Source organism: Epinephelus moara, chromosome 6, assembly GCF_006386435.1.
Source record: "Epinephelus moara isolate mb chromosome 6, YSFRI_EMoa_1.0, whole genome shotgun sequence".
In the NCBI taxonomy this organism is placed as follows: Eukaryota; Metazoa; Chordata; class Actinopteri; order Perciformes; family Serranidae; genus Epinephelus; species Epinephelus moara.
Window position 1 is genome coordinate 29783102 of NC_065511.1, and position 27350 is coordinate 29810451.

Consider the following 27350-nt stretch of genomic DNA (forward strand, 5'->3'; position numbering starts at 1 on the left):
TTATCATCCTTATCACTACTACTATTATTATTATTACTATACTGTTTTCTGAAGCTGTAAAGGTGATTATTCAAATGGAGGGGGAAAAAAAGTAAATCATAATCTGCTCCCTCTCAAAGTGTGCAGAAAATGAGAAGAAGAGTGGCTGCAATAATAATAGTAATAACAATAATATCATAATATTCATCATTGTATGTACAGAAAATTCATTACAATCAATACAATCAAAACTGCCCAAGCTGAGCTGACATTCTGGAAACAGCAGGGGTAGCATTATGGAGTGTGTATGTGTGTGGTCTTTGTGTGTGTGTGTGATTGCGTGTGACGTCTTGCAGTTATTGTAAGAGCAGTGTGCAGTGAGTGAAACAGTGCAGTGAGTCTTTTAGAGACATTCCAGCGGTCACTGTGAGAGGGGGTCAGAGGTCAGGTTTACTGTAAATGGAGGTGTTTTTGTCATTTAGCGGCACAAGCTGAGACTTTGCAAAGACTCCTCGCTCAAAACCTAGAGGGTTTTAATCTGCGTCTGGGTGTTGCATAAGTACCAACTTGTGAAGAGGGTGAGGTGTGTGGTTGATAGTCCTCTCATCTTATCATCAGCTCCACATAAAATATAGTCGGGAGCTGAAGCACTGAAGTAGTCACAATACCGAAAGAAAAATATCCACAAGCCTGTTGTTTTTTTTAATGAATACGTTTGAGAGTGACCATAATGTCCGACCTCACTGTCTTCAATCCTAACGGTGGTGGAGGAATGTGTCGAGAGAGGATGCAAAGAGGGAGAAAAGAGCTTGTGCACAGACTCCTCGAGTCGAGTCTGATGAGGGAGTGCAGACATGTCGGGGTCAAGGCTTGTGTGTCTTTGCCTACAGATCTATTCAAGGCCTGCATGTTGCGGATTGTTCCAGTAAATTTTTCATTCTGTGTTCAATAACAAAAGATAGAATACAATCTTCTTTTTTTTTTTTTTTTTTTTAAACAAAAGCAGTCTCATTCAACCAGTATTACATTATACAGACACATTACCATCTTGTGATTTAGAACTGGTGCACCACATACAATTTTGGTGGGGTTTGCTCAGGCGGTTAAATTACATTAAATGTATACATTGTGCCATTGAACATTTAGGTGGAGAACAACTGCCCGTTGTTGGTTATAGGTCACATATGGCGTTGAGTGTCAAGAGTATTACAGTGACTGTGTTGTGCATCGTGTTTGTAAGCATACATTCCTTATACTAGTAGTGTCAGCAGTCGTTGATATTAAAAGTGTTGGAGTGTGTGACTGGTGAGCCGGTTTGTGGTTTCCATGAGAACTGGTGCAGAGACACGCGTGGCTCAGTAGCGGCGGGCATTGCCGTCCCTCCCCTCCTTCTTGATGATGATTCGCTGGTCGTCACTGGCGTCGTCGGGCGACTCTGCTACCTCCTCGTCCTCCTCCCCCTCCCCCTCCGTGTCAGCAGAGATGCCCATACGAGACTCGTAGGACTGCGGGAAAAGAGCAGCGTGTGGATGAAAACAGGAGCTCGACAGGTGTGGTCGTTCATCATGACTGCATCAGTAACTTATCTGCTTTTTACCTCCATGGGGTTGACGATGATGGTGAGGGCAGAGTCGTCCCATTGGCTGCTACCCTCCTTGGCCCCGCCCCTGGCACCCTCACCACGGCGATGGATGGAGCGAATTCGGAAAACACCAAGAATCACCATGACAACCAGGAAACCTACACACACCATTATGATGACGGTGGCTGCTCCTGGCACCACTGTCAAAAAAACAAACCCACAGTGATGATTATGTGAAATAAAATAATACAGATTTCCTTCATATCCAGAGTGTGCAAACTTTTGGGTGCATTTTTTCATCTCCATGTGAAGTTCAAACTCTTGTTGACCTGATTACTGAACACCTAGAAGTTACAGCTATAGTTGTTTAGAAAAATTACGTTGTCAAATGTGCTGAAACTGTCACTATATCCACACAGAAACCCATTAGACAGTCTGTAAACAAAAATCATGCTTCTTTCCCTCTTTCTCATTGTGCTTCTTATGGCATAATATACACAGAAAACAACCATTCAGTGCTAAGAGCCTCTGACACAGCTGTCAATCATGTCAATCACTGCTCGTAAACTGCAGTCAAACTGTCAAACTAGGCAGCGCTGATCAAATATGAATCAAGATTCCGTCAGTGCATTGCCTATTTCTCACCTCAAATGTTTTCAGAAACATATTTTAGTGACTGTTGAGCTGTAAAATGAGACAGTTTGCTCAGTTTTCATCCTGACTGTTTCCAATATGGCGGCCGGGTCACAAACTAAGGTTGATTTTGAAGAAAATTAATAGCTAGAAAAAGTAAAAATCAATCCTGCCTGTTTAATACTACTACTACTACTACTACTAAAAATAATAATAATTATAATACATCAGACTATAGCGCTTTTTGGAATCCACAAACACGCCTTACATAGAATAGGATTTAAAAAAAACAAACAAAAAAAACAGTAAATTCTTTGTTAAAGACAAAATAAAATTAAATTAACCAAAATGTTAAATTAAACTAAAATTTATTAAATTAAATTAAATTAAATTAAGCAGGGGGCTTTTTGAATGCTGACAATGTGGGGACATTTTTATGTGGTTTGGTAATGAGTTCCACAGAGAGAGGACAGCGACTGAAAACACCCCGTCACCCGGGGTTTGGTGCTTGGTCCTGGGGATTTGAAAGACTTTGGGGTCAGAAGAGTGGTGACAACGGGAGAGGGAGTGCTGATGGAGGAGGTCAGAGAGATACAGAGGAGTCAGGCTATTAAGGGCCTTGTAGGCAGTGAGTAGACCCTTTACAGTTAGCTTAATGTTCAGTTCCAGATTTATCTATTACCTAATTACTTTTTTCTGTCGGGTTGAGGGGGTGGTATCGGCTGATTAATCAGCTATCAGATGTTTATCATTCCAAACTATTGTTACTATATCAGCCTTTAAAAATCCAGTATCAGTTGACCTCTAGAATCTTGATTAATATTTGATCAGTGCCTCCTTGTTTGTCAGTTCACGAGCAGTGACTGACATGATTGACAGCTGCGTTAGAGACATGACACATGCGGTGAGGCCATTATAAGCGCTACAAGGCAATACTGTGGCTTTAATTAGACGCCACGTATCAGCTCTGAGAATGAAAGTATGAAAAACAGCACAATTATCCAAACTAACCATTTCTTTGAAGGCAGTTTTAAAACCTAACATTTACTTTGGTGTTACACTGTGTGGGCAACATGATTAAACCTGACAATCCTCTCTGCTGCGGGGCTGTAGCGATTGCACAAACCAAACAGCAGAGGTGCAGCAGACCATAAAAACACAGTTAATGGTTACCCTGCCCCATCGTGCACACTGTTCTTTACACTGGCTCCACTGTGTTGTGGTTACATTTAGAGCTCTGCATGGTCAGGCACCTGCCGGCATTAGAGTTCTGCTGCAGCCCTTTATCAGCAGTGGGCCTCTGGGGTCTTTTGATTAGGGTTTGTGGGTTGGTCCTTGCTCCAGAGCAAAAACTAAAAACGATTGTGCCTTTAAGGCTGCAGCTCCTGACTTTGAAATTCTTTCCCTTTGGAGTGAAAGGGGCTCTGTGGAGCTTTCTTGTAAACAAATAAAAGTTTTGTTTGCATTCAGAGTTACTCACCAAAATTTGGTGTGTATATCCCTGAGGTTGAGTAAATTTCCTTCCTCATGAAAAGTTTGCAAAAGACATTTTTTAAGTGTTTTAAAGCCAGGATTATTTACATTTGGGGCTGCGGTTCAATCGTTTTTTTGCTTAGGAAGGTTCCTGACTGAGTAAAATGACCTGGAAGTATAATAAGAGCTGGTCGAGTCCTCTAAAGTCTAAAGGGAGGCACTTCAGTGCTTCCTTGCTTATGTCCTATAGCATGAAATACACTGGACCACCCTTCATGAAAGGAAAGGAAATGATGCCATCCCACAATTCCTTGTGACAGCAACAAGACCCACCACTTGGTCGTTCACGAAAACACATTTTGCCCGTCTTGCATACATTTAACGCTTACTTACTGGGTTTCAAGTGGATAAATATGAGTGGACAGGAGCGTGAGTGTGAGCAACCATTGTCAATGTGACAACCATTTTGTTTCACTTTCCTGGCTGTTGCCCATGTTCCTTTTATTATTTCAATTCCATCCTTGGTAATGAAGTAATATAATTCACCAGGTTGTCCACATTTGTATAACCTACATGAAAGAACACAGTAAAAGTGCACAGAGTGAAGTATCTAAGATGCACATCTAGTAGTGTAGTTTCACCACAGCAGATCCACATGGATGTCCATCTGCTGTTGTGTAATAACAGAGCTTATTGTAAGAGCAGTCGGATTCTCTTAGCACTGGGGTCGTCTTTCCTAAGTCCTTTAGAATTCTCCTTCACACCTTTCCTTGACCTCATGACATTTTCAATCAAGGTCAAGGAAAAGTGTTTACAAAAAGAAATAGGACCTAATTTTTTTGACTATTCGACTGCAGCCCATGTTTAGTAGCTTGTAGTCTTCTTCCCTGTCTAGCCGGCACAATACAGCATATCTTGGCGTGTTACTGCCACCTATTGATCAGTGGAATAGTACGACACCACTGGTAGGACTGTCCATCACGTCACCAACTTGTGTGCACATGCAATAAACAAAGCAGGGACACACTAACAAAAAACAAAAACAGCTCCATGGTGCTACTAGTGTCACAGTCTGTGCCTTTCCTTCATTCCTCATGTGTCAGCTGTTTTGTTTCCTTTGTTTCTTATGGTCCCTTGTTTGTCTCTGTGTTTGGGTGTTGCTCTCATCAGTCCTGTTGCCAATCAACTCCTGCTGCCAATCCACCTGTTCACCTGTAAGCCATCCACCAATCAACCCCAACAGTACAAATGCCCCGGCTCTGCAGTCCAGACTCCGCCAGATTGCTCAGTCTACCTTGCTGTACTAACTACGGCCTATTTGTCGCTTATTGCTTTTTTTCCTCTTAGATTTATTTGCCTAAACCTTGTTTCTCTGTGTCTCAGATCCACTTCTTGCTTTATTGAAAATAAATCAACAACTAGAGGTTTAAAACTTCACAGGGAACCCTGAAGATCTGTAAACACCACAATCTTATTTATTTTAATTTCTATTTTAGTTATTATTTTTATCCATTACTTTTCATAAGATCATTTTGTGTTAGCTATAATTGCGTTTTATTTGATAGTCACAGTGGAGAGAGATGCTGCAGATTTGTGGTATGTGTGCCCCAACTATTAGGCTACCAGAGCTCCCCTCATCCATCACTCTTATATTCTGACTGCATTGTATTTCTGTCCTTTGTCTGTTATTGTGAAGCATTTTGTGACATCAGTTCTAGAAAGGTGCAGGACAGGACAGGACAGCTGATGAGATAGAAATGTCACCTGAGTTGCGATGTGGATTGGGCAGGGTGTGTCCACTCAGCTCTCCAGCGTGGTGGGATGGATGGAGGAACTGCTGCTGGGAGGCCAGCAGGTGGGACGGGTGGTACAGGCTGTCCAGAGAGTGGAGGAAGTTCACCTGAAGGAAGGAGGAGAGAAACAGGGAAGAGGAATGTGTAACTAAATCATCTAGGGTCAAATTTCCAGCTTTCATACAAATACTGTTGGAACTGCACTTCCATGCTCAGATTTAAAGGACATTTATCTTCCTGTCAGCACCAGAGGAGTTACTGTACGTGAATGATGTTTCTTCTCACCTCCAGAGTCAACTCATTGCTGGTGTATCTGCCATTCATCTCAGAGCAGGACAGGCGGAACCGCCTCTCGAAGCGGGCTGAGCCTTTGGCCAGTCGGTAGCGCACCGAGCGTAGGACGTCCTCATACACAGAGATGGATTCGGCACCTGGAGGAAGCGCCAAACAAAAAAAGAGGACAAAGAGTCAATACCGAGACAATAACTGTAGACAGAAGGAGGAGGAGAGAAAAGTAGTCCACAGATACTTATTGACAGCTGGGGGGGGACTGTATCAGATGGATTACTTTTCATTTTTAGGTCATTGGGAATCTGTTATATCAAAGTTTTAAAGGCACTGAAATATGGATATGGATATAGGAGGTCTTACATAAAGATTTTAACATGTTCTGCTTAAATGTTCAAACAGTTTTGTTAATTTCTGAGAGCGTTTCTGTTTTTTGTTCTTTTTTCATAGTTTTTAACAAGGCGGGACTCGTTGGAAAAAGAGTGATATCACATATTTGTGTGCACCAATCAGGATGTATCTATTTTAATTTGAAATGTGATGACAGTTGTGGGGCTGTTTGTGTCTGTCTGTTAATAAATCCAGGAAAGACCACACCCACTCCATCCTGATAAATCATTTTAGCAGAATTTATGACTATGAAACTGTTTTTCCCCCAAACTTTAACTATTAATCTTGCTAATTTCTTAATGAATATTTAATGCTGTACAGAAAAACTTCAGAGAAACACAAACAGACAATAACAGACAATTTAATTAAGGTTTTCTGACATATTTTGTACCATCTGTTTCATGTTGTTTATGTGCAACTCGTTGTAATTGCTGCTCCCTATCTTGGCCAGAACAAGACATTTTTAATGTTAAAAGACATATGTCACTGTTGGAAGGATGGTCTTTTCATAAAACTGGGTTGTCTGTGCCATAGAAAGACACAAATACTTTTGAAATTGGTGCTATATAAAGAGAAAACAGAGAAAAAGGGCTGTGGTATTCGCTATTGCTCAAGAGAACCTACAACTACCAGACTGCACTGCACCACACCAGACCAGTAAACGCTCCCACTGGTGGGTCATAAAATGCAAGTTGTTCAACTGAAAAGCAATATGGTAGCTGGCCAGTAACTAACAAACTTTTATTACAGTTAAACAATAATCTAAAATATGTTTCTGAAAATATTTCAGGTGAGAAAAAGGACAACAGAATCATGGATCATATTTGATCAGCACTACTTAGTTTTACTGTTTGATCTCAGTTTTTTAAGCCTCTATTTTTGCAGTACAGGAAACAGCATGGTACCGACTTCCTGTTCACAAACGTTCATATTACAGCTAAGCAGCGCACTAAAATGTGTTTTTGAGGAAATTTTAAGTGTGAAATATGCAATACAGTAACAGAATCTTGGTTTATATTTGATCAGCACTGCCTAGTTTTGATCAGTTTGATCTGAGTTTGGTCTCCTTCACATTTCGCTCCTATACTCTTTGTGTCTGAGGTAGCGGCAGGCATACACAAATGATGAAGTACAATCTGTAGTTCAAGCAATGGCCCAAGAGCCAGTGAAATTTGTGTGGACTTTCACTAGCGTATGAGCAGGGAGATCTGGGCGCTGACAAGATGGAGGAAATTTTACCACAGTTAATTTATACGTACTATCCACACCTTTAATGATTCTTTTCTAATCAAAGACAGACAACAGTTGACAAATATAAAATGCGCAGGATGTGTTTTGGCACAGTACCTGTGATGGCAATATAAGCAGTAGTATTGATGATTTCCAGTCCCCTCTCTCGCACAACATCCATGTCAACCAGAAGCTCCTCCCTCTCTGGGTTTAGCTCCTCCCCCAGCGGCTGGACCTCACAGCCATCCAAAGTGTGAGCCACGGCGTCGGACATCAGAGCTAAGAGAGGAGACCACAGATAGTCTCTTAAACTCATTTCCATACACAGATACTTGAACATGTGCTAAACAAACATAAGAAATATTCCAAATATCCTTCAAGATGAAAAAAAAGAGTTATTTCATGACTCACCTCCACCCTCCATCCCCTGTGCAGCCGTGTTGACAGCATGAGACAATGAACAGACGATCCGGAGCTCGGGGAAAAGGGGGACGCCACGGGGACCCTCAAACTCAGGGGCAGGACGAGCCAGATGAGGGCCGACCCCAGACAGAGAAATCTGAGGGGCGTCAGGTTGCAGAACCACCAGGTATCCTTCCAGCTGTTTCAGGGACAGGCAGCTCTCCTCGTTGAAACATCTGGCAAGGAGAAAAGAAGTGTGTGTTGTCAGAGAGAGAAAGGGAGACAAAAAGAGACAGAAAGTTTTAAATTTTTTTGTCACACTGGCAACATGGCCCTAGGGATGTCAGTCTGTCAGCTGTCCCACCATGTTGCTCCAGACTGAAATATCTACTATCGGATTGCAATGACATTTTGCACAAACACTCCTGGTGTCTAGACGATAAATCCTACAAACTTTGATGACCCCCTGAATTTTCCTCAAATGCTACTTTGAAGTTGACATTTTTGGTTTGAAGTAAAAAATGCCACGAAGTACTGAATGGATTAATATAAAATTTGGGGTGAAGGGGGAAGTACAACAGGGTAAAGTCTAACAGCAAGATTACCGCACTGATTTAGCATCACACTCCTGTAACACTGTCATACTCGCAATGGACAGTTAAAAAAAGGATTATAATTGATGCAGCAGAATCGGAGAGATTGTCATTTTTATTCCAGACATTCTTCTTCCTGATGCCTACATTACCCACAATGCAACTCGACCGCACTGCAGAGATTCAGGTGTGTTATACTGGTAGCGGCTAATGTAGCCTTGAGCCATAGACTCAAACAGAGATGAGGAGTGGGCTACAGAGGTCTGGTAAACTCACTTTTTTCTTACTGTACACCCACAGATTTTTTTTTTCACTCTTCATCCCCGACCGAGACATCACTTGAGGATATTTATCAGACTTTGCACAGCTCCCTCCGGAGCCACAAAAGACTTTAAACAACTCCCCAAGACCTGTAAACATACTTTGATGTGTAAAACGGGCACAGTTCTCCTTTAACTCTCCATCTAGCGCTGACATCATATCAAATTTTCATCTGATCAATATAGTTGCAAACCTTATGACCTTCCCATCAACCTCAGCTGTACTTTGTGTTTAGAGATAATTAGTAAATGTTAGCAAGCTTGCATGTTAAACTAAGATGGTATATAAGATAAACATCAAAATGGATGTCGCTGTGAGCACGTTAGCATGCTGATGTTAGCATTTAACTCAAAGCACTGCTAGCATGGCTGCAGGCTCTTGCTTTCAGAGTAGCAACGATGTGGCTGAGTAATGTTGAGAAAGTTGGCACCGTGGTTGACGAAAAGGTCTAAATTCAGAGAAATGTTTTCTCCCTAATTCCACCATGACTGTATTTAACTTTGGTCTGAAAATAGCAGATGTCTAACCACAGTAGCTCCGCTGTTACAAATTTAATTTTCCTGCCAGAAACGGAGAGCAAATCAGATTGATGACAGGCTGCTTACATATATTTATTCATCTGCACTATAATTCAGCATCACATTTGAAAGGGGATTAAGCAGAGAGTGAGTGTGTGTGTGTGTGTGTGTGTTACATTTCCACTATCAGAGTTAGCAGCTGCTTCTATCGGCCTCTCCAGAAGGGCCTGCTGTTCAGCCATCTGGGTAACTCCTGGCCTCAAATCAGTCTAATCTTCACACACGCAATAAAACACGCTGGAGGAAAAAAAACAACAACTCTGGTACACTTGAGCAGAAACCAAGTGAGAAAAAAATCTGTCCGTGACCTTGAATCGTTGGGATCTTAAAAACAAAACCTCCAGCACAGAGTTGTTGCCTGGTAATCATTTTAATCTTAAAAACATGGACCAAAAAACAACAATCCCATAAGGCAGTAATATCTGCAGCCAGAGACTCTGATAAGATCTGATTTGTCGGCAGGCAGCTAGTTTTAGTATAAATACACAATATACCACGTAGTATGTGCGCTTGACTGTACTTCCCGAGCTGAATTAATATTTCATCAGCTAAAAGTGACTGCTAAAGCCAGAGAGCCAGTTCGCAGTTGTTAAGCATGGTTGAGCACTGACCCGGAAACGGAGTTTGTGTGCTTTTTATTTTCATGGCCAGGTGATTCAGTGTGATGCACACTGAACCAGGGATTCAGAGTCTCGCACTGTCAGTCTGTCTGACAACAATAGGGATACAGTTTCTGTTTGATGGTGCGATACTTTTGAAAATTATAGTTTAGCAATTTATTCGACAGGAGCGACACATTTAGGCACTATTACATTTAAATAAATGCAACTGATGCAATATGTATGTGGGACTTCTGTCATGGCTAATTTGCAGACCTCGTCCCTAGTTAAGCTTTTAAGGAATAAAACACACACTACAACACCAATACAGGCACAGACTTACTGTAAGACAACCAAACAACCACTACAAACAGTCATTTAAAAACGACTAAAGACAACATTTAAGAAACATTGATGTGTAAAAGAACTGGACAGCCCTGGAGGTGGGGACCCGTTCATTCCTATAATAGTTACAATTAAATTCCTGTGGTTTGAAATTACCCAGATCATCTGCATTTTGGGGCCTGTAAGGCAAGTGTGCTGGAGACTTCCGACAGCCCAAAGCCCGGCCCTGTTTAGCTCTTTGCTAACTTGAATGGGGATAAAATGATTCAACCGTGCAGCTTTTCTAAACTTTCCAAATGTTATCACACCAAATGGATCAAATTCTGTTAGTGAAACAAGTCATTTCATGGGGGCTGTGACGCTCAAAAAAATGCATCCACTGATTTACAGGCGCCTCTTTCACATTGTAAGTCTATGGGAAAAATCTTTCTGGGTCACATGGCATCACTTGATGGACCTGAAGGTTGTAATTCCATGTTTGGCCACTACAGCCCCATTTCCACCAAACACTTTTGGTATGGTACCTTTGGAACCAAAAGTAACCCTTCAGACATGGTACCTAGACCCTAGTGTTTCCACTGCAAACAGTACTGTTAAATGTGGGTGGGGTTGTTGTCACTCACTGCTCCGTCCAGCACTCACTGTATTTCCTCATTATCGGTGACACAGAGGGAAGTCTGCCCCTCGTTTATCATCCACAGATCGAGGCTACACGCCGACATTTTCAGAACAAAATAAAACAGGCTGCGGTGAGAGTCTCTCTCCATGGGATATTTAAAAATAGTGGATTTGTTCACTTAGTCCCTCTAAGGCAAGCTCAGGGGTTTAGTGTTGCTGGAGCCCACAGGAACGATGCTCCGTGCTGCTTTTGTTTTCTCCAAGTGAGGATTAGAATATATGCAGCTCACATAACCTGGTCAAAAATTAATAAATATAAACGCTTTAAGATCCACTCATTACTAAAAGTGTCTTTCATACAAGAGAACTAATGGAATGGTCAAAGTTTTTACAGTGAAATTTACGGTGTGCTGATTGATTCATGTCGTCAACTCATACACTGAGTACTAATAAAACTCTCCACAGTATGAACAGTGGAGAGCCTCAAAACCAGCCACAACTCAGCCCTGAGCAGAGTGACCGTCCTCTGTTGACCAATCAACAGACCGCAGTGTTCACAGCTCCACCTTTTAGTACCAGATCTGTGTGCTAGGTACCCAGCTCCACCTTTTAGTACCAGATCTGTGTGCTAGGTACCCCAACAGAGGGGGGACCAAAAATAGGACAGTGCGGAACAGTTCCATTGGTACCATCCACAACTTTTGGTAAAAAAGTGCACCGAACTGAACTGTACCGTACAGCTCGATGGAAACGGGGCTTATGTAAATGTTGTTACATTTTTTCTAATCAGTACTCAAGGATACAAAAAAAAAATCAGTTTGAATCATTTTTAAGGTGAAAATAAGCGAATAACAAGATGATGACAGACAGGAATCACTTTTAATTGGTCTCCACTAAAAAGACAAACAGTTTCTGAAAGTTAATCCCTCAAGAGCTGCAGGTAAAACCAGGCAGAATTAATTTTGTACCTGCAGTTTACTTCATCAAAGCAAATGGCTGAATGAACGGTACGATAAGATATTCCTCGTTATCTCTCGCTTTGACGTATTCCCTCTATCATCATCTCTTTCGTGCCACACCGGTCCTTATCACAGCTGAAGCAAGGTCCATGTTTGATGAGTTCAATGTCAAAGGAGTAAAGCAGAGGCAGCAGAGTCCAGACAGTTGACACTTCATTTGACAGCCACAGACTGTTTGAGGAAATCATTTTCATCTCACATCCTATCATTTGTGATGTTCAGAGATTTAAAGTGTGATAATTTACATTTGGGGTGTCACTTTGCTTCTGCATTTCACAGAATGACTTTCAATCAAAGGACGTGTGACTCAAGTTAGTTACCATGTTGTCAGTAAATATCAGGGTGTGCTTTTGCCTAATGAACTATTGAATATTTTGTTGTGGTGAAATCCGTATCTCCGCCTTCTCTATGACTGATTTTTATCTGTATGCATGTTGAGGTCCATCCACAATAATAAACAGAACCATTTGTGCATGTGTGTGTGTTTTGTACCTGAGCGAGGTGGTGAGTTTGAGAGGTCGGACTCCAGGGGTGGCAAAGCGTAGAGAGTTCCTGTAGGTGACCTGCTGCACTGCGCGGTTAAAGCTCTCGATGTCGTCTCCCTCCAGCACCAACACTGACTGACTGGGGTTCACATGAACCTGCAAAGCCGAAACAGACGCTTGAAAATCTACGTTTCCGTTCATTTACATAAAAGGACATCTTGTTATGGGTGTTTTACAAAGGGAAACTTTAAAAAGGGTTTATCTTCTTGAATCTCATTCAATGCAGGTTCTTTTGAAGAGACATCAGAGCAAAGATGTATTAATGTTGGCAGGCGTATTACTTTTCACCTCTTTGACACACATTGAACAAAAATGTTAAACATTTTACGTGTAAATGTCTCAAAAACACCAAACCACCACTAGGGGAGGTTAGACACATTTGGCAACACACCAACATCTCATGTTGCAATTAGAGGACAGGGTTACATTTTTTCAAGTGTGGTCCCCATATGAAGATGAAGGTTTTGCTTGCTGAATTAATTCCTCCCGTTCAGTCTTTAAGATCTGTCTGTCACCCCTACACAGCACATATGAAAAACAGAACGACGTGTGCACAGAAAGGAGGAACCCGAACGTGAATATAAATGAAAGACAATGAAGGCATGTACTTATTAAACAAATCAAAAAGGTCATTTTAAAAACTAACTCATATGCATTAAATACTTAATATAATGCAGTCAGTAAATTTCAAGCTAATAAAATGTATGAACTTGCAATTAAATAATTTAATCAATTAGATAAATAAAAAGTGTGACTGTAAAGCGACTTGCAAATACATAACAAGTGATGATGTTACATGTGAGATTTTCACTTCTAAAATAAAAGCCAGACCTTTTTGAAAACAATAGGAATAAAAATTATTTTTAAACCAAATGAGGGAAGTGGTGCAATCAACCAAAGAGTGTCTTTGAAATTGGTTGCATGAGTATTGTGATATTAAAGAGATTTGAATAAATGAGGTTAAAGGAGTACATAATTTGACACTTCCTATTCAAAAACAGAAATACAACTTCTTTTTTTGAGTTTTTCTGAGTTGATGAAATATTTCAATTTGTAAAGAGCATTTTTGAAAAGTCTGTTATAATTTTGTGTGCTTTGTACTTGTATTTATAATTCTCTTGTGAATATTTTTATCTTCTAAGATCAAACACTATTTAATATTCTCAAAAGATGATGGTAATGTTGTGTGACATGCAAAGAAGTGTACAAAAGCACACACATCCAGATGAGAAGTACTAAGCGCTATAGTCTGTGCAATATAGTTACTTGGCATTAAATATGTATTATGTTCATGGGAGTATAATCAAGTGAAGTGGTTCCCAACTGGTCCAGCCACAGGGTCCAGATTTGTCCTCAGTCATTAGTTCAAGGTCCACACAGTTTAAAATATTCAGCGTCATACTTGCATTTGGCCATGTCATAGAGCTAGTTAGCTGTCTCTGTTGAGTAGCTGTCAAGGTTATTTACTCAATCTACAGCAAGAAACGGCACTTCAAAATATAAGCTTTGTTCTGGAAATTCAATGTACTTAAAAATAAAGTGTGTTTTTTACATCTGGAACCACTTATCTAGTGTGCAGACTCTCATGTTGTTTTCTACACGCCTATACTCTTATTACCATACCGTTAAGTAGGCCAGAAAAAATATTTAGTATGTTCCAATATTTATCCTACTATGTCAAAGACAGTGAGCAAAAAATACCAGGATGTCTTACTACATGTGGTAAGCCATAAGCCAGCATGCTTTTCTGTCTATTCTGCATGGGATTTTGTATCTTGATGATGACGTTAAGTGATAAGCAAGAGGGTCAAAGTTCAAGGCACAATGTAATGACCAAGTGATATGTCTCAATTGTATGTATGTACTGATAGTAAAGGGCTAGTATCTATGGTGATCAATGAGTCACATGACTGATCACCGCCTGAGTGAAGGCCAGATAGCTGTTAACATTTATAAAGCATGGTGTACAGGAGAAGAGTAGTGTGGCATGTTTTAATTTTGACTGTAAATGTTACAATAGGGGATAAAAGATTAAATGTGTGTATCTGAGACACGCGTTCACTCTCTCTGAGCATCCTCTCTCTCAGCAACTTGACATTCTGCGGTTCTCTGAGGCATTACCTTCATGCCTGAGCCCAGAGTCTCAAGGTCTCCGAAGTCCAGGCCCTCCCTGCAGGCGTACAGACACTCCACCACACTGTGAGGCTCCACACTGCCGGGACGCACCGTCACCCCCGACAACAGGCCATGATAACCGCCCACATACTTTACTAAAGACCAGACAGTCCAGTATGAATACATATTATAACACCACATTTATATTCTAATGTACATAAATAATATACAACAACAGTGACACAGCAAAATGACAGGCTGCACACCACAGAGTGAAAACAGGGAGGTCACCTGAGTCTTTACCCTCTGGGATGGTGTTGTTTAGTATCTCCTTCTGCTTCTCTTCAGGCTCTGCGAGGGAAACAAGGTGAGGGGCACAAAGGGGAATAGAAAAAGAGAAAACAGTAAGGCACACTGAGAGAGATATTTAAATGTAGTGAGGTATGAAAACAAAGTGAGAGGGAGCCTGAAGGTGCCAGAGGTTGACGGGAAAAATAAAATAAAGAAATAAATAACACGAGAAGGCGCAAGTGAGAGAATGCAAGCAAGAAAATTGTTGATGATATTCAGAAAAGCACCATCTCCTCATTATCTAGCAGCAGCTGCTGCCTCGCAGCAGAGCGACTTCCACTGTGGATGTGAGTGTAACACTGCGAACGTGTGTGTGAGAGTGTGTGTGTATGTGTGTGTGTATTTCACTGCTAATTGGCAGCCAGAGTTTCCCATTTTACCCAGCGATTCGAGTGTAAGTGGCTGATAGCTGTCTGGCCCTCATGTTGTTCTGCTGCCCTGAATAATTGATAAGTCAGTTATATTATTAGCCCTCAAAGACAAAATGCATCAACCAAATTATAACTGAGTGAAATGAGGGAGTGAATGGCGCGAGGCAAAATGTCTCGGCAGATTGTCTGAAGATGCCTTACGAGGGTTTGAGTTGCCGGTGATCGTGCCAGAAATGGCAGTCTGCTATCTTTGCTGATGTGTGATTTGAATGACACTTCATTGACGGAGGAATGCAAAAGAGGCAGCAAACTGCACAATTGCTGCTCATAGCATTTATGCAAAAAGAGGAAAAAAAACAGGGTTTCTCGCTCCCTGCTTGCATATATTTCTGTCAGAATCCATCATTAAGCTGGAATGAAATGTATGTCAGTTGTGTATTCGCTGAGCATAAATTTCAGTGTGTTACCCCAGCATGCTCCGATGAGCATCTTCTGGCGGGGGGCGGGGTTGGGGATGGCTCCATTGTCGTGGATGAGGGCGGGGTCGAAGGTCACACCATCGACATACAGGGTTACCGAGGGAAACTGGACACTGAGGGAAAGATGATGCCACTCGCTGTCACACACCTGTTGGACAGAGATAACACAGAGTCAACATGAGAGCCTATCCCAGCTGATACTGGGCGAGAGGCAGGGTACACCTGGGACAGGTTGCCAGAGACTGACATCCGAGACAGACATCTGAGACAGACAACCATTTGTACTCACATTCACACCTACGGGCAATTTAGAGTCACCAATTAACCTGCATGTCTTTGGACTGTGGGAGGAAGCCGGAGTACTCGCAGAAAACCCACGCTGACACAGGGAGAACATGTTAACTCCACACAGAGGGGCTCCCCCACCCCAGGATTCGAGCCCCCCATCCCAGCCTCAAACCAGGAGCCCTCTTGCTGTGAGGCGACGATGTTAACCACTGCACCACTGTGTCGCCTACTCTAGTAGAACTGTTGTAGATCAATGTAGAGCAATATATGTGTTCAGAAGCCAGCTATTGCACATGTATCAGTTGTAATGTACCCCTCTGGTGTTTTTTCAAGAATATTGTCATAGATATTATTATTTCAACATTTATGTAACGGGAATTAAAGGGAAACATCTGTATTTTTCCACCTGTACCCTATTTTTCTGTCTTTTTGTATCTAAGTGACTAATGGAGACAATTTTTGAAATTGGTCCAGTATATAGAGAGACAGCTGCAACAATGGCGGCGAAACAGGCTGCAATGTAATCCCTACAAGGATTTGTGCATCATCACTTTAAATCCATTAAAAGTGTTTCTTTTGGCCACTGACAGGCTCTGATTGTTATTATAAGTGTCTAACAACATCATGGAAAAGACGCTACAGAGCAATGAAAGTTTTTCGTACCCTTCGCTTGATTTAGTCTGTTTGTTACTGTGTCTTGCTCAAGGAGAAGTCTTGTTCTGAAATCTCACGAGAGGTGACTTGTTGCAGGGAAAAACAGTTGAAACATTAGTGAGAGTTGGAGAGAGGAGTGCCAAGTTGGTTGGAGTACAGAAAGCGAATCTTGGGGTTATTTAAGACTTCTAGTGGCATGGCTGAAGATTTAGCTAATTTTGACAATGTGCAAAAGAGATTTTGAGAGACTTCTCCTTGAGTGAGACTTGGTTACACACACTAACAGTTCAGTTCAATTTAATAAAATTGAACTTTAATTATCCCGAAGGAAATTCTTGTGCCGGGGAATGCTTCAAATTACAGTAACACTAAGTACAGTAACCACAATATTAACGATTCACATCCAGCACCAACCAGACAACTAGTGGGTTCCTCGGGTCAGGGTCACTCACTGGGCCCAGTTTTAGAACAGTATAGTATTACCATTACTAGTATTACCATATCTGGTAAAATATACAAATATACAAGATAGTGTGTGTATAGTAGTGTTTTCAAGGAGCAAAAGCAAAACCCAGTGCCTAATAGAGTAACCATAGGAGTAAGTTAGTACATTTCTTTAGTTCATTTTTACAACAGTTAGTAAAAATGAACTAAAATGGTGAAAAAAAACCCCAGACTGCTCCTGATAATCGATGTTATATTGCATGTGATGTAACAATGAGAAATAGTATTGCACATGACTGAGAAACTTATATTGCACTACTACTATTAACAAGTGAACATGATATTGGAGAATAATAATGCACATGATGTTGTGAAAAATATTTCACACAGACCAGGAGGACCAGATCAGTGTTTCATCTCTCAGTAGGGCCCTTTCCATAATAATGTCAGACATTTATAATAACAATCTGAGCCTGTCAGTGGCAAAAACAAGCAATTTTAATGGACGTAAATCGGTGCACAGTTGCCAGTAGGGATTATATTGCAGCCTGTTTCGACGCTGTGGCTGCAGCAGTCTCTGAATATTTGACCAACCTTTGTCACCAAGATCCAAGGATGATGAAAATAGAGTCCAAGTTGAAAAAAACTTAAGTTTTCCTTTAACTTAGTGTATTCATTTTTAATCATTTTGAAACTGTTTATCCATTGATATCTATGTATATGTTTAATACTGGATATTTTTACTTTTTACATGTTGCAAATTCAATAAATATACTATTAAAAAAAGTACTTAAAATATTATTAGTAAAAAAACTTGTGCTGCAGAGAAATGGCTAGAGGGGCGGGTATATCAATATTACATTATTGTTACTGCTGTTATTGATGTAGCTGTTGAGGAGCTAGATTTAACGTCAGTTAGGTAGTTTAGTCCAGTTATTTTCCGACCAAAGTGTCACAGGATAAGTCTGAGGGGTTGTAAGATGAGTAATGGACAAGGAAATAAGAAAAAAATTCTTTTCTTTTTAGCATTTTTCTCTGATCTTTGCATTTTTTGTGAATTTTTGTATCATTTTATGTCTTTTGGGGTCAAACAGGTATTAAAATGAAAGCATCTGAGAAGTTAGAGGGGAAACGTCTCTGCTGGAAACTGCAAACAACTCGTAGACATCTGAAACGTGACAAAGGGATCCCAGCTAGATACTAAATGTTTGTTTTCATAAACTAGTCAGGTTTCTGGTGTAAATCTCGAAAGTAACATGTAACTTTAGCTGTCACATAAATGCAGTGCATTAAGAAGAACATGATGATCCACCACTCGTTCCCGAGCTTTCTTAACAGATATCGGAGGGAATACAAAGAGGAAAGACAGGGAAATCATACAGACAGAGGGGCAGAAAAGAAAGACTGGGGTAATAAGATATCGTGGTTCAGACAGAGGGATTTGACAAATCTTCTCTGTATCTGTTCAGTATCCTTTAATCCATGCTGCTTCAATCTGTCTGGGACCAGTGGCGTCAGTCACAACAAACCCACCTCACCCCCCAGTGTGCTGTCTGAATCATACAGAAAATCTGTTCATTTGTTTCCTCTTGCCCTTAAACTTTTTCAGTTCATTTCGGTGTATAGTTCATGTGAATTTTATCCACACAAATATGAAATTTAAAAGTATAGGAGCACTGTGTTCTTACGTTTGTATACGTATGAACAGAAGATGGTTGTTTTGTAAAATAGCAGTGCCTGAGGCAGACATAACACCTTACCACTGCATTTCCTTCATTTTAGCTTAATTTCAAAGGTACAAATGCTGAAGACACGGTGCAAGTGAGAACATCAAAGCTAAGTGTTGCAGCTCCCCCAGTACCTGCTCCAGTTTCCACAAGAACTTGACGGGCCGTGCGGCTGAGACGTCGGGCCAGTAGAAGAGAGAGAGGCGGCAGCCATGGACGGAGAGGGAATAGTGGGAGAAGGAATCATCTGTAGAGCAGAGGAACAGAAAATAATTGGTGGGTCAGTGTGGTCTTGTCAAACTGTCTTCATATCACCAGCAGGCGCTTCTTCCGAGAACAACCTCGATAAGACATAAAAATGAGTTTAATATAGATTTTAATCTCTGTTTTATCTTTCTCACTTGTGAATTTTATTACTGTTTCTACCCGAGGGGAGGCTTGCTGAACGTGCTGCTTTTTTAGCGCTGCCCCTACAAAGTCATAAAGTTTAAAAAATATTCACATGATGCACACAATATTCTGCCTGGCCCAATTACAGCGGTTTACTGTTCCACTGCTGCTCTCCACTTGGCTGCTCAAGTGGAGAGCAGCTGAGGGTTAAGTGTCTCTCTCAAGAGCACCTTGATAGTAGTTGTTGAGGCTATAAACAGCTTTACGTATTTTTTTTGTTTCTTTCAGCCTTTGCTTTCTCTGGGGATTTGAGTGTGTAACCTTCAGGGGGTTTAAAGGGATAGTTTGGATTTTTTCAAGTGGGGCTGTATGAGGTACTTATCCATAGTTAGTGTATTACATACAATAGATGGCAGTCAGCATGTCCCCTTTTGGAGAATCAGGCAGGAGTGCCACCATGGAAACTAAGCAATGAACTGCTGTGGGCAGGGGGGCAGCAACAAAACGTATTTTTGCCACCTAAAAAAAAAATCAACATCAGTTTAATTGTACGCTATATTTCAGTTAAATGGTCTTAAATTCATGGAGAGAAATGGCCAGCACATTAGGGAAAGAAGGGGATTTTGTGACATGCGGAAAAACGTAGTGGAAAGAGTGGCGCCCCCTGGCATTTCAGAGCATATTACAACAAACAACGCACTGAGCGTAAATGCCTCTGTGCATGTTAGCAGCTTGCGCGCCATCTACAAATGCTCACACCACAGTGTCTCTTTGAGTATAAACAAAGCTTCACACACCATTCTTGACAGTGCTGCACACAATTGTCTCCTCCTCCTTGCGACTTCCTCTGGTCTGAGTGGTCGCAGGCTGGATGTTGGCACCGCCCCTTCGCATCCACAGCTGCAAAGTGAAGTGGTCGCCGGACAATGCTGTGACAACCGAATCTGGCACCACGGCGACGTGGTTCGATCCATTAAAGGAGAAGACCAAAGATGAATCAGAGGAGGGGAGAGTGGGCAGAGCTGAGGTCCAGTTGGCAGCAGGAGATGGAGGCGGGAGGAGGTCAACTTCGCCCCTGACAGCACCTGATGAGGAAAAAGTGAGAGGGGATATTAATAAAACATCATCCCACCGTCTTAATATTTACATTTTGAGGAGTAAACTAGAACTCACCACACAGCCGTCGCACAGATCTGTCAGAGTAGCTGTCTCTGTCACAGCCCTTCCCGATGTGGCCGGTCTGGAGCTCTACGGTGGCCTGGATGTTCCACACAGTTTCCTCGCAGGTCTCCAGGTGCAGGCTGGGGAACAGTGGGATGCTGCCTGACCCTGGTGTGTACTCTACACGCTTGGTCCATCCTAAAAAAGTAAAAAAAAGTGCAATCACAACAAGACCCTCAACATTTGGATTTAAAAAGTGGGGAAAAATAGGGCCCACACTTATGAAAAGGCAGAGTCCTGTAATGGTCCTGTTATGGCAGTAAGGTTCTTCAATTAATTTCATAGTCTGTCGTATTATTTACCTGGAGATGGGGGCAATTGTAACATCTCAAACTGCACCAATCAGAACTGAGACAGAACTACTAAACTGGGCACATCATCTGTGATGATCCCTCTCAGGACAAACTGGTGTCACTGACTCATTTTTTTTGGTATGAAAGTGATCTTTTCATCTACAATATTTTCCTCACACTGTCGTAACATTTAATGTCTATTAATATACATCAGTCTAGTTTTGATGACCATTCTGTTGTCTAACATTTGATCTCTGTCAAATGTTAGCTTTGTTGTTTCTAGCCAGCAAGGTTGATTGTGGCATGGGTCGTAAATTTGGCTGTAATTTTAACGCTGTGTTACAGCTCTTCCTAGCATACAGCAAGCGAGCACATTCTGTCCAGATGCACTACGAGAGACAGCAGCATTCTACGTTCTACTTCAAGCGATCGTTTATTGCTATTGTTGTTTGTTGTTTTGTATGATTTCATTTCTGTTTTAATTGATATGAATGATGGTTATTTGTTTGCTAATTGTTTTTTGTTTTTTTAATGTCTTTGTTCATGCTCGGCATCATTGCAAATGAGCGTCTCCCTCAATTGTTTTCCTGAGTTTTAAATAAAGGTTTGAATTAATGAATGAACATTCAGTGAGCCTATTGAGCCCTGATCGAGCCTAAGGCACGGCTTGCTGTTGCCAGAGTCAATGCAAGCGTTTTTTAAGCAAGCGACATGTCCCTTCTCCTGTTCCCTGATGCACAGAGCAGATTAGGGTATCTTTCATCAAAATCATCAGAAGTGAAACTATGTGATGTTCACTTGTCCGCATCATGTCCAGTGAGGAAGAGGTGTTACAATTGACCCTGACACCATGACAATAGTGTCTGACTTGGCAACATCAAAATACATATTTTGTTCCTAATAATTTAAAGGTCCAGTGTGTAAGTTTTTGGGGAATTTAGTGGCATCTAGCTGCAAGGATGGCACATTACAACCAGCTGAAACTTTTCCAGGCTGGAATTCCTTCAGTGTTCATTGTTCAGGTTCTTACTGGGAGCTGCATTATCTCCATAACAAACAGACCATGTGATTAAACTGGTAAAAACACTGAATAAAGCAGTTTAACGTTACAAATCTGTGTTTCTCCGATGTTGTTTGGTATGTTGAAGACGGCTGCTAGCCCAGCACTTGCTAATATGTGCTCACCTTTTTTCTTTGATAAATTAAGATCAAGACATTCAGGAGGTTTTTAGCCAGGAGCCGAATCATCAGAGGTTTCTTTCTCTTCAAAACAAACGGACCCGGTGATTTAAACCGTTAAAAACACTGAATTAAGTAGTTTCACATTTAAAAAATCTGTGTTTTTCTGATGCTCTTGTCCCCCCGGTCTCCCCTACATTCTCTCATTATGATATACATATTTTCAATGTACATAAAGCTGAATAAATGTCAGGCAAGACAGACATACTGTGCTTAAAGGAAGAGGTCAGAAAATCCAGAGGAAATGTAGTAGTAGTATGTATGATTCTATAAATATATATTATCACAGTTAAATTAATTGCCTTCCCTTGATATTACTTTCAGCTTAAGCATTACATCTTTAAAACTCAGCACTTGACAGGTGATTCATTCAAGCCCACGCACATTCTAACTAAAAGTGATAGATTTGACTGATTAATTGACTGAAACACATCTCTGTAGTCACGCAGCAGTTATCCAAGCATGACAATCGGGACAGAAAGAGAGAGATGTGTAACATTGATTACCGATCCAGCCGGGTTTGCAGGACGGCTTGACTGTGACGACAACCTGGGCATCAGCCTGAGCGCGGTTCTTTCCACAGTCGAAGGCAGTCACCCAGAAGGTGTGAACACGCTCGCGCTTCGAGTCCAATGGCTCTGTGTTCTTAATGTTACCTAGGAGACGGAGACAGAGACAAAGAAAGACGGGACAAGAAATAATGAAACACGAGAATAAAAGGGAAACAGAAATAGCAGGCTTAGTCATCAACAACAAGCTTGCGTGATTGAAAGCCAAATGAACGCTCATTGATAAAGCCTCTTTCGCTACACGTACACAAAAACAGAGCCACTATCCTGCTCCGTGCACTACGTCCAGGAATAGAAAGTGAAAACAGAGGAAGACAAATTGCACAGAATAGAATGAAATATGAAGGGTTTTCCTGTTTTTACAGATAAAGGCAACAGCGAGCAACTGCGATGGGCTGACAGCGCTCAGCATGCCAGCTGACAGACAATAGGTAAGACAGAAGATGGTGTGACATGGTGAGAGGAGAGACAGAGGGATGAAAGAGATAGCGGTAGCAACAGAGAAGACAAAGTGAGGAAAAAAAGAAAATAGACAATGACAAGCCCAGAGCGTGCGAACAAGGTTGGAACAAAAGGTCTCTGTACCAGTCTGATCGAAAAAAGAAAGGAGCTGCTCATTGCTCTGCAAAATCCTCCAAGTCCAGGAAGATTCTGCAGAGTCATACTAAAACAGGGTCCTCTTCTGCTGCTGTGTCACATTACAATTGATCTCCCACCGACCAGTCAATGGATACAATTACGACAAAGAATTTAGGGAATCTACAAGCAGCCAGGAACAAAAAGGATGTTATATTGAACTGAACAGCTGCAGACACGTTTTTGCAGAGACAGAACAATAGTCCGCCCACACAAAGTCTATTTTAACATCTTTTGGCTTCTACCTGTGCGAGGAATTAAGTACCTGCAATTCTTAACACTCTGTCGCTATGCAGACATCAATACTCCAGCAGCGTCTGCTGTGTGTGTGTTTCATGTATTGAGGGCATCCGGAGTTTAGGAGTTGAATATTGAATTTAGCAATTCTTCTTGCAACCAATGCCACACAGAGCAGATAGCGCAGACAGAATATGAGGATAATAATGTGGTGACTGGTGGGGATATTGTATTTCTGTAGCAGACAGACAAATATTAATAGGTCCATGAGTCCGACATCCACTGATTTACTGCGACAAGATAAAACATATCTCACCATCGTTGTCGATAGCGAAGGGCACATTAGGAGTGATGATGTCATAGAAGCAGATCTGGCTGTACTGCGGGGAGCAGTCGGCATCCAGAGCCTCCACGCGCACGATTCGGTCAAACAGACGTCCTTCTGGGACTGAAGCCTCGTAGCGACGCTCAACAAACACGGGGGAGAACTCGTTGACGTCGTTTACACGAACATGCACGGTGGCCCTGAGGGAGGGAGGAGTGGGAAGCAAAACACAAGGAGAGAGAGAGAGAGAGAGAGAGAGAGATGGATTATTGTAACAACAGCAAGCAGAAGTGACAGATCAGTCCTCAAATAGTGACTGTAATTACTGTTTAAATATTCAGTATTGTCTGTTTGAAACAGGGTGTCTGTTTGTGGCAATTAAGACCTCACAATTTCAAATCTAAGACTACTTAATGACTTCTAAGGTATAATTAAATCAAGGACATTTCAGGACTTTTTAAGGTCCTCCTGACACCCTATGTTTTTGGGAGGATGAGAGAGTGGACTGACTTACTTGTGGGATTTCTTGCTGTTGACTCCATCAGGTCCCTCTCCGCAGTCATAGGCCTGGATGGTGAAGCTGTGCTCCCGCTGACTCTCACAGTCAAGCGGCTCCTTGGACCGAACCAGGCCCTCGCCAGTGGAGCGGTCCAGAACCACCGCCTCGAACTGGACTGAGCCTGAACCTGAGGGGCCGTTATGAACCCGGAAGCCACAGATTTCGCCTGAGAGAGGGACGCAGGAAGAACACTCATCATATCAGAACAGAGCAATAAAAACAAATTACAGACACTATGAATCAAGTTTTAAAAAATAAATTGTCAAAGATATGCATTATAATAACTTCAGATTACCTTTCATCACTCTCTCATTTGGAAAAAGTCATTAATGTTTTCATTTTCCTTTGATTACTGTGACACACACTTGTACCTGCTTGAGATACGAAGGCTGCAGAATGCTGCAGTTTTAACAAATAAGAGAGATTATCAAACCCCAAATTAACCTTCTGTGCATTGGCTTGATTTTAGAATAGTTTTTACTCATTACTTTTAAAGCACTCCAGGTCTGGCTCCAGCTTACATTTGTGTGGCCTCCCATACCTGCACACAACTGTAGATCCTGCTGCAAAAACTCTGCAGTCTGGACACAAAACTAAAGATCATGTATTTCCCCCAACCTTTGGAACAGCCTCCCTTTTAAAATTCATCTTGCTACCTCGGAGATTCTGTTAAATCTCCACTAAAAACTCTTTATCAAGTATTCTTTCTGTGCCAAGTGTCTTCTTCTTCTTATCATCCCAATCATTTACGTTATCTTAATGTTTTCTTTCTGTTTCCTTTTCTAAGATGCAGTTTGTAATCCTGATTTGAAAAGTGCTATTAACAAGAGATGTCTCGATACCATTCTTCCTTCCCGATACTAATTTTGATTCCTGTACTTGCATATTAGTCGACACTGAGTCCTGATCCCATACGTCATTTTATCCAGGTGTGAGACTACTTTAAAGTTTATCAATACATCATGTGGCATCAGATTGGTACATAGACTTGTACTCGCCTATACCCGATCCTGCATTTTAGGCAGTATTGGAGGCATTTTCTGTGACATATAACTAGAATTTCAATCAATCAATAAACCCTCAGTCCAGTCCAAATGTCCACAATCTAAGTGGTTGTGCTGTATTGACATGGACAAACAAGTCAGAAGGGAGCTTCCATGAGAAGTGAAAAAATGATGTATAAAATGTGACAGTTTATCCTAATATTCAGTCGATTTTAAGTCATATCATCCAGACCTTTCCAGAAAATATTAAGAGAGCAGACAGATATCTGGAGGATTCCTTTAAGTGGCACTTTATCTCATACAATCATTATAAGGACAGAATAAAATAGATTGCAGCTGAGACCCAGAATAAAACCATATTAATATACGAGCTGATCTTCCCCGGCTGACATAAGTTGAAGGTAGGGAGGGTTTCTTGCTCAAACAGCTAATTTCCTCTTCCTTCTTGACACGAGCCCAATAAATTTCAGGGAGCGCTGGAGTAATTCTAGCCGACCTGTTATAATTTGACTGAACACGGTTATTTCCAGGACTGCAAACATGATAACCTTATTTCATCGGGCTGCAGAGGCAGGAGCGCTGCTGCTCCTGCAATGAAGGGTTGAATTACACTATGATGGTCTAAAAATAGTGGACTCTGTGACTGAATACATTGCCTTTAATATTTAGACTAGTCTACTGGGAAATATGGCTGGAAATGGAAGCTGTGTGATAGCTCCAAACTTCTCTCGCTAAAAAAATCAGCGTCGTGTTTACTATTAAAGCCAAAGCAAGGCCTGGTGAGATAATTTTCAATTTGGCCTGGCGATGTGAATTTCAATTTGGCAGTGCGAGCACTTGATTTGACCTATTTTTCGCAGCAGCCAGTTCTGTGGATGTTCAGGCGAATTCATGGAAAAAGTTCAAATAATTTTTGGGCATTTTTCTGTGCCAGCCCTCTCATGCTATATTCTCCCATGCAGTTGGTGTTACCAGCGTAGTGTAGTGGAGCATCTTTGTCCAGGGCAAAGAGAGGGGGGTTGAGCAGCACGGTGTTGTCGTTCTCCATGACAATCCCCTGGTACTCTGTCTCGATCCATGGCTTGTGCTTATTGGCTGAACGGCACAGAGAAGAGACCGAAGAGGCTTTGGGTTAAATGGAGCAATTAGAAAGAACCAACGTGTCTATTTTTAACACTCCATTATGGGGCGAGGACATGGTGAGCATGAGTGGAAAAACACACAATGTATATGTGACCACAAGGACACTGTTTAATCACATTCACACCCTCACGGACTTCCCCTCTTTCTTCCTCGCTCTCCATAAAGACCTCCTCCTCTTGTTCACATGAAGCGCCTCTCTGCACACCTTCCTGGTTGGCAGTATAATTAAAGCCAGCCAGATCTCACCTTATCACACACAGAGAGCTATATTGCTCATATCAATCAGCCAAACTGGCCTGCCACAGGCGGCGCACAATAACACGCTGAAAAAACAGCCAAGTCCAAATCTAATGCCTGAGGTTTACTGTGAATTTAACCTTTAATTGCGAATTAATTATTCATCCTTGTGCTGAATGTTCTGCGCTGAGTGATCAAAGGGCAAGTTAATGAGCCAGAAGGATGACGATTTTACACCCCAGCAAAGAGCAAAAACAAAAGCCTCAGAGTGCCTACCCTCTGTTGTCCTCAATCTCTTTAACGCAGAGGATAGAGTTTGAAAATCAGACAGAGGCATAAAACTTGTGTTTAGCAATTGCTTTGTTGTCTTCACAGTGAATTTTCCAGAAAATCTGACTGGAACTAATTGCGCCGAATCGTATGTGAGAAGAGGAAAATGCTGCTGGTTCTGAATCTGATCAAACTTCTTTCTCTTCAAAGACAGGGCTGCGTACTGCTTGAAATTGTTCGATTATGGAGCCAATAGGATTTTTTTTTAAAAACCTCACTGCAGAATATAAATGTGTTTTTCTCAGTGGTGGAGTAAGTTCAAATACTCAAGCACAAATTCTACAATGTGAAAGGTACTTTACTGGGGTATGTCCAACTGATGCTACTAGAAATTTCTACTCCACTACATT

At 41.5% G+C, this 27350-nt stretch overlaps 1 protein-coding gene across 2 annotated transcripts in view; it reads right to left on the reverse strand.

The window, feature by feature from the left end:
• Positions 1–833: 833 nt before the first annotated feature.
• The window catches only part of clstn3 (calsyntenin 3), a 29704-nt gene continuing 3187 nt past the window's right edge, over positions 834–27350 (reverse strand). Inside the window, exons 3-19 of one of the 2 annotated variants that reach the window (XM_050047351.1) lie at positions 26263–26385; positions 24242–24452; positions 23719–23927; positions 22467–22616; positions 20381–20566; positions 20005–20292; positions 18952–19064; positions 15693–15852; positions 14807–14854; positions 14510–14658; positions 12336–12484; positions 7780–8006; positions 7486–7647; positions 5746–5891; positions 5432–5567; positions 1577–1761; positions 834–1484 (exon numbers count right to left, since the gene is read on the reverse strand). In XM_050047351.1, the coding sequence (XP_049903308.1) occupies positions 1335–1484; positions 1577–1761; positions 5432–5567; positions 5746–5891; positions 7486–7647; positions 7780–8006; positions 12336–12484; positions 14510–14658; positions 14807–14854; positions 15693–15852; positions 18952–19064; positions 20005–20292; positions 20381–20566; positions 22467–22616; positions 23719–23927; positions 24242–24452; positions 26263–26385 (2792 nt within the window). In that variant the 3' untranslated portion in view covers positions 834–1334. Of the gene's footprint in view, positions 1485–1576; positions 1762–5431; positions 5568–5745; positions 5892–7485; positions 7648–7779; positions 8007–12335; positions 12485–14509; positions 14659–14794; positions 14855–15692; positions 15853–18951; positions 19065–20004; positions 20293–20380; positions 20567–22466; positions 22617–23718; positions 23928–24241; positions 24453–26262; positions 26386–27350 lie in introns of both variants that reach the window. The other variant, XM_050047350.1, reaches the window with a different exon arrangement.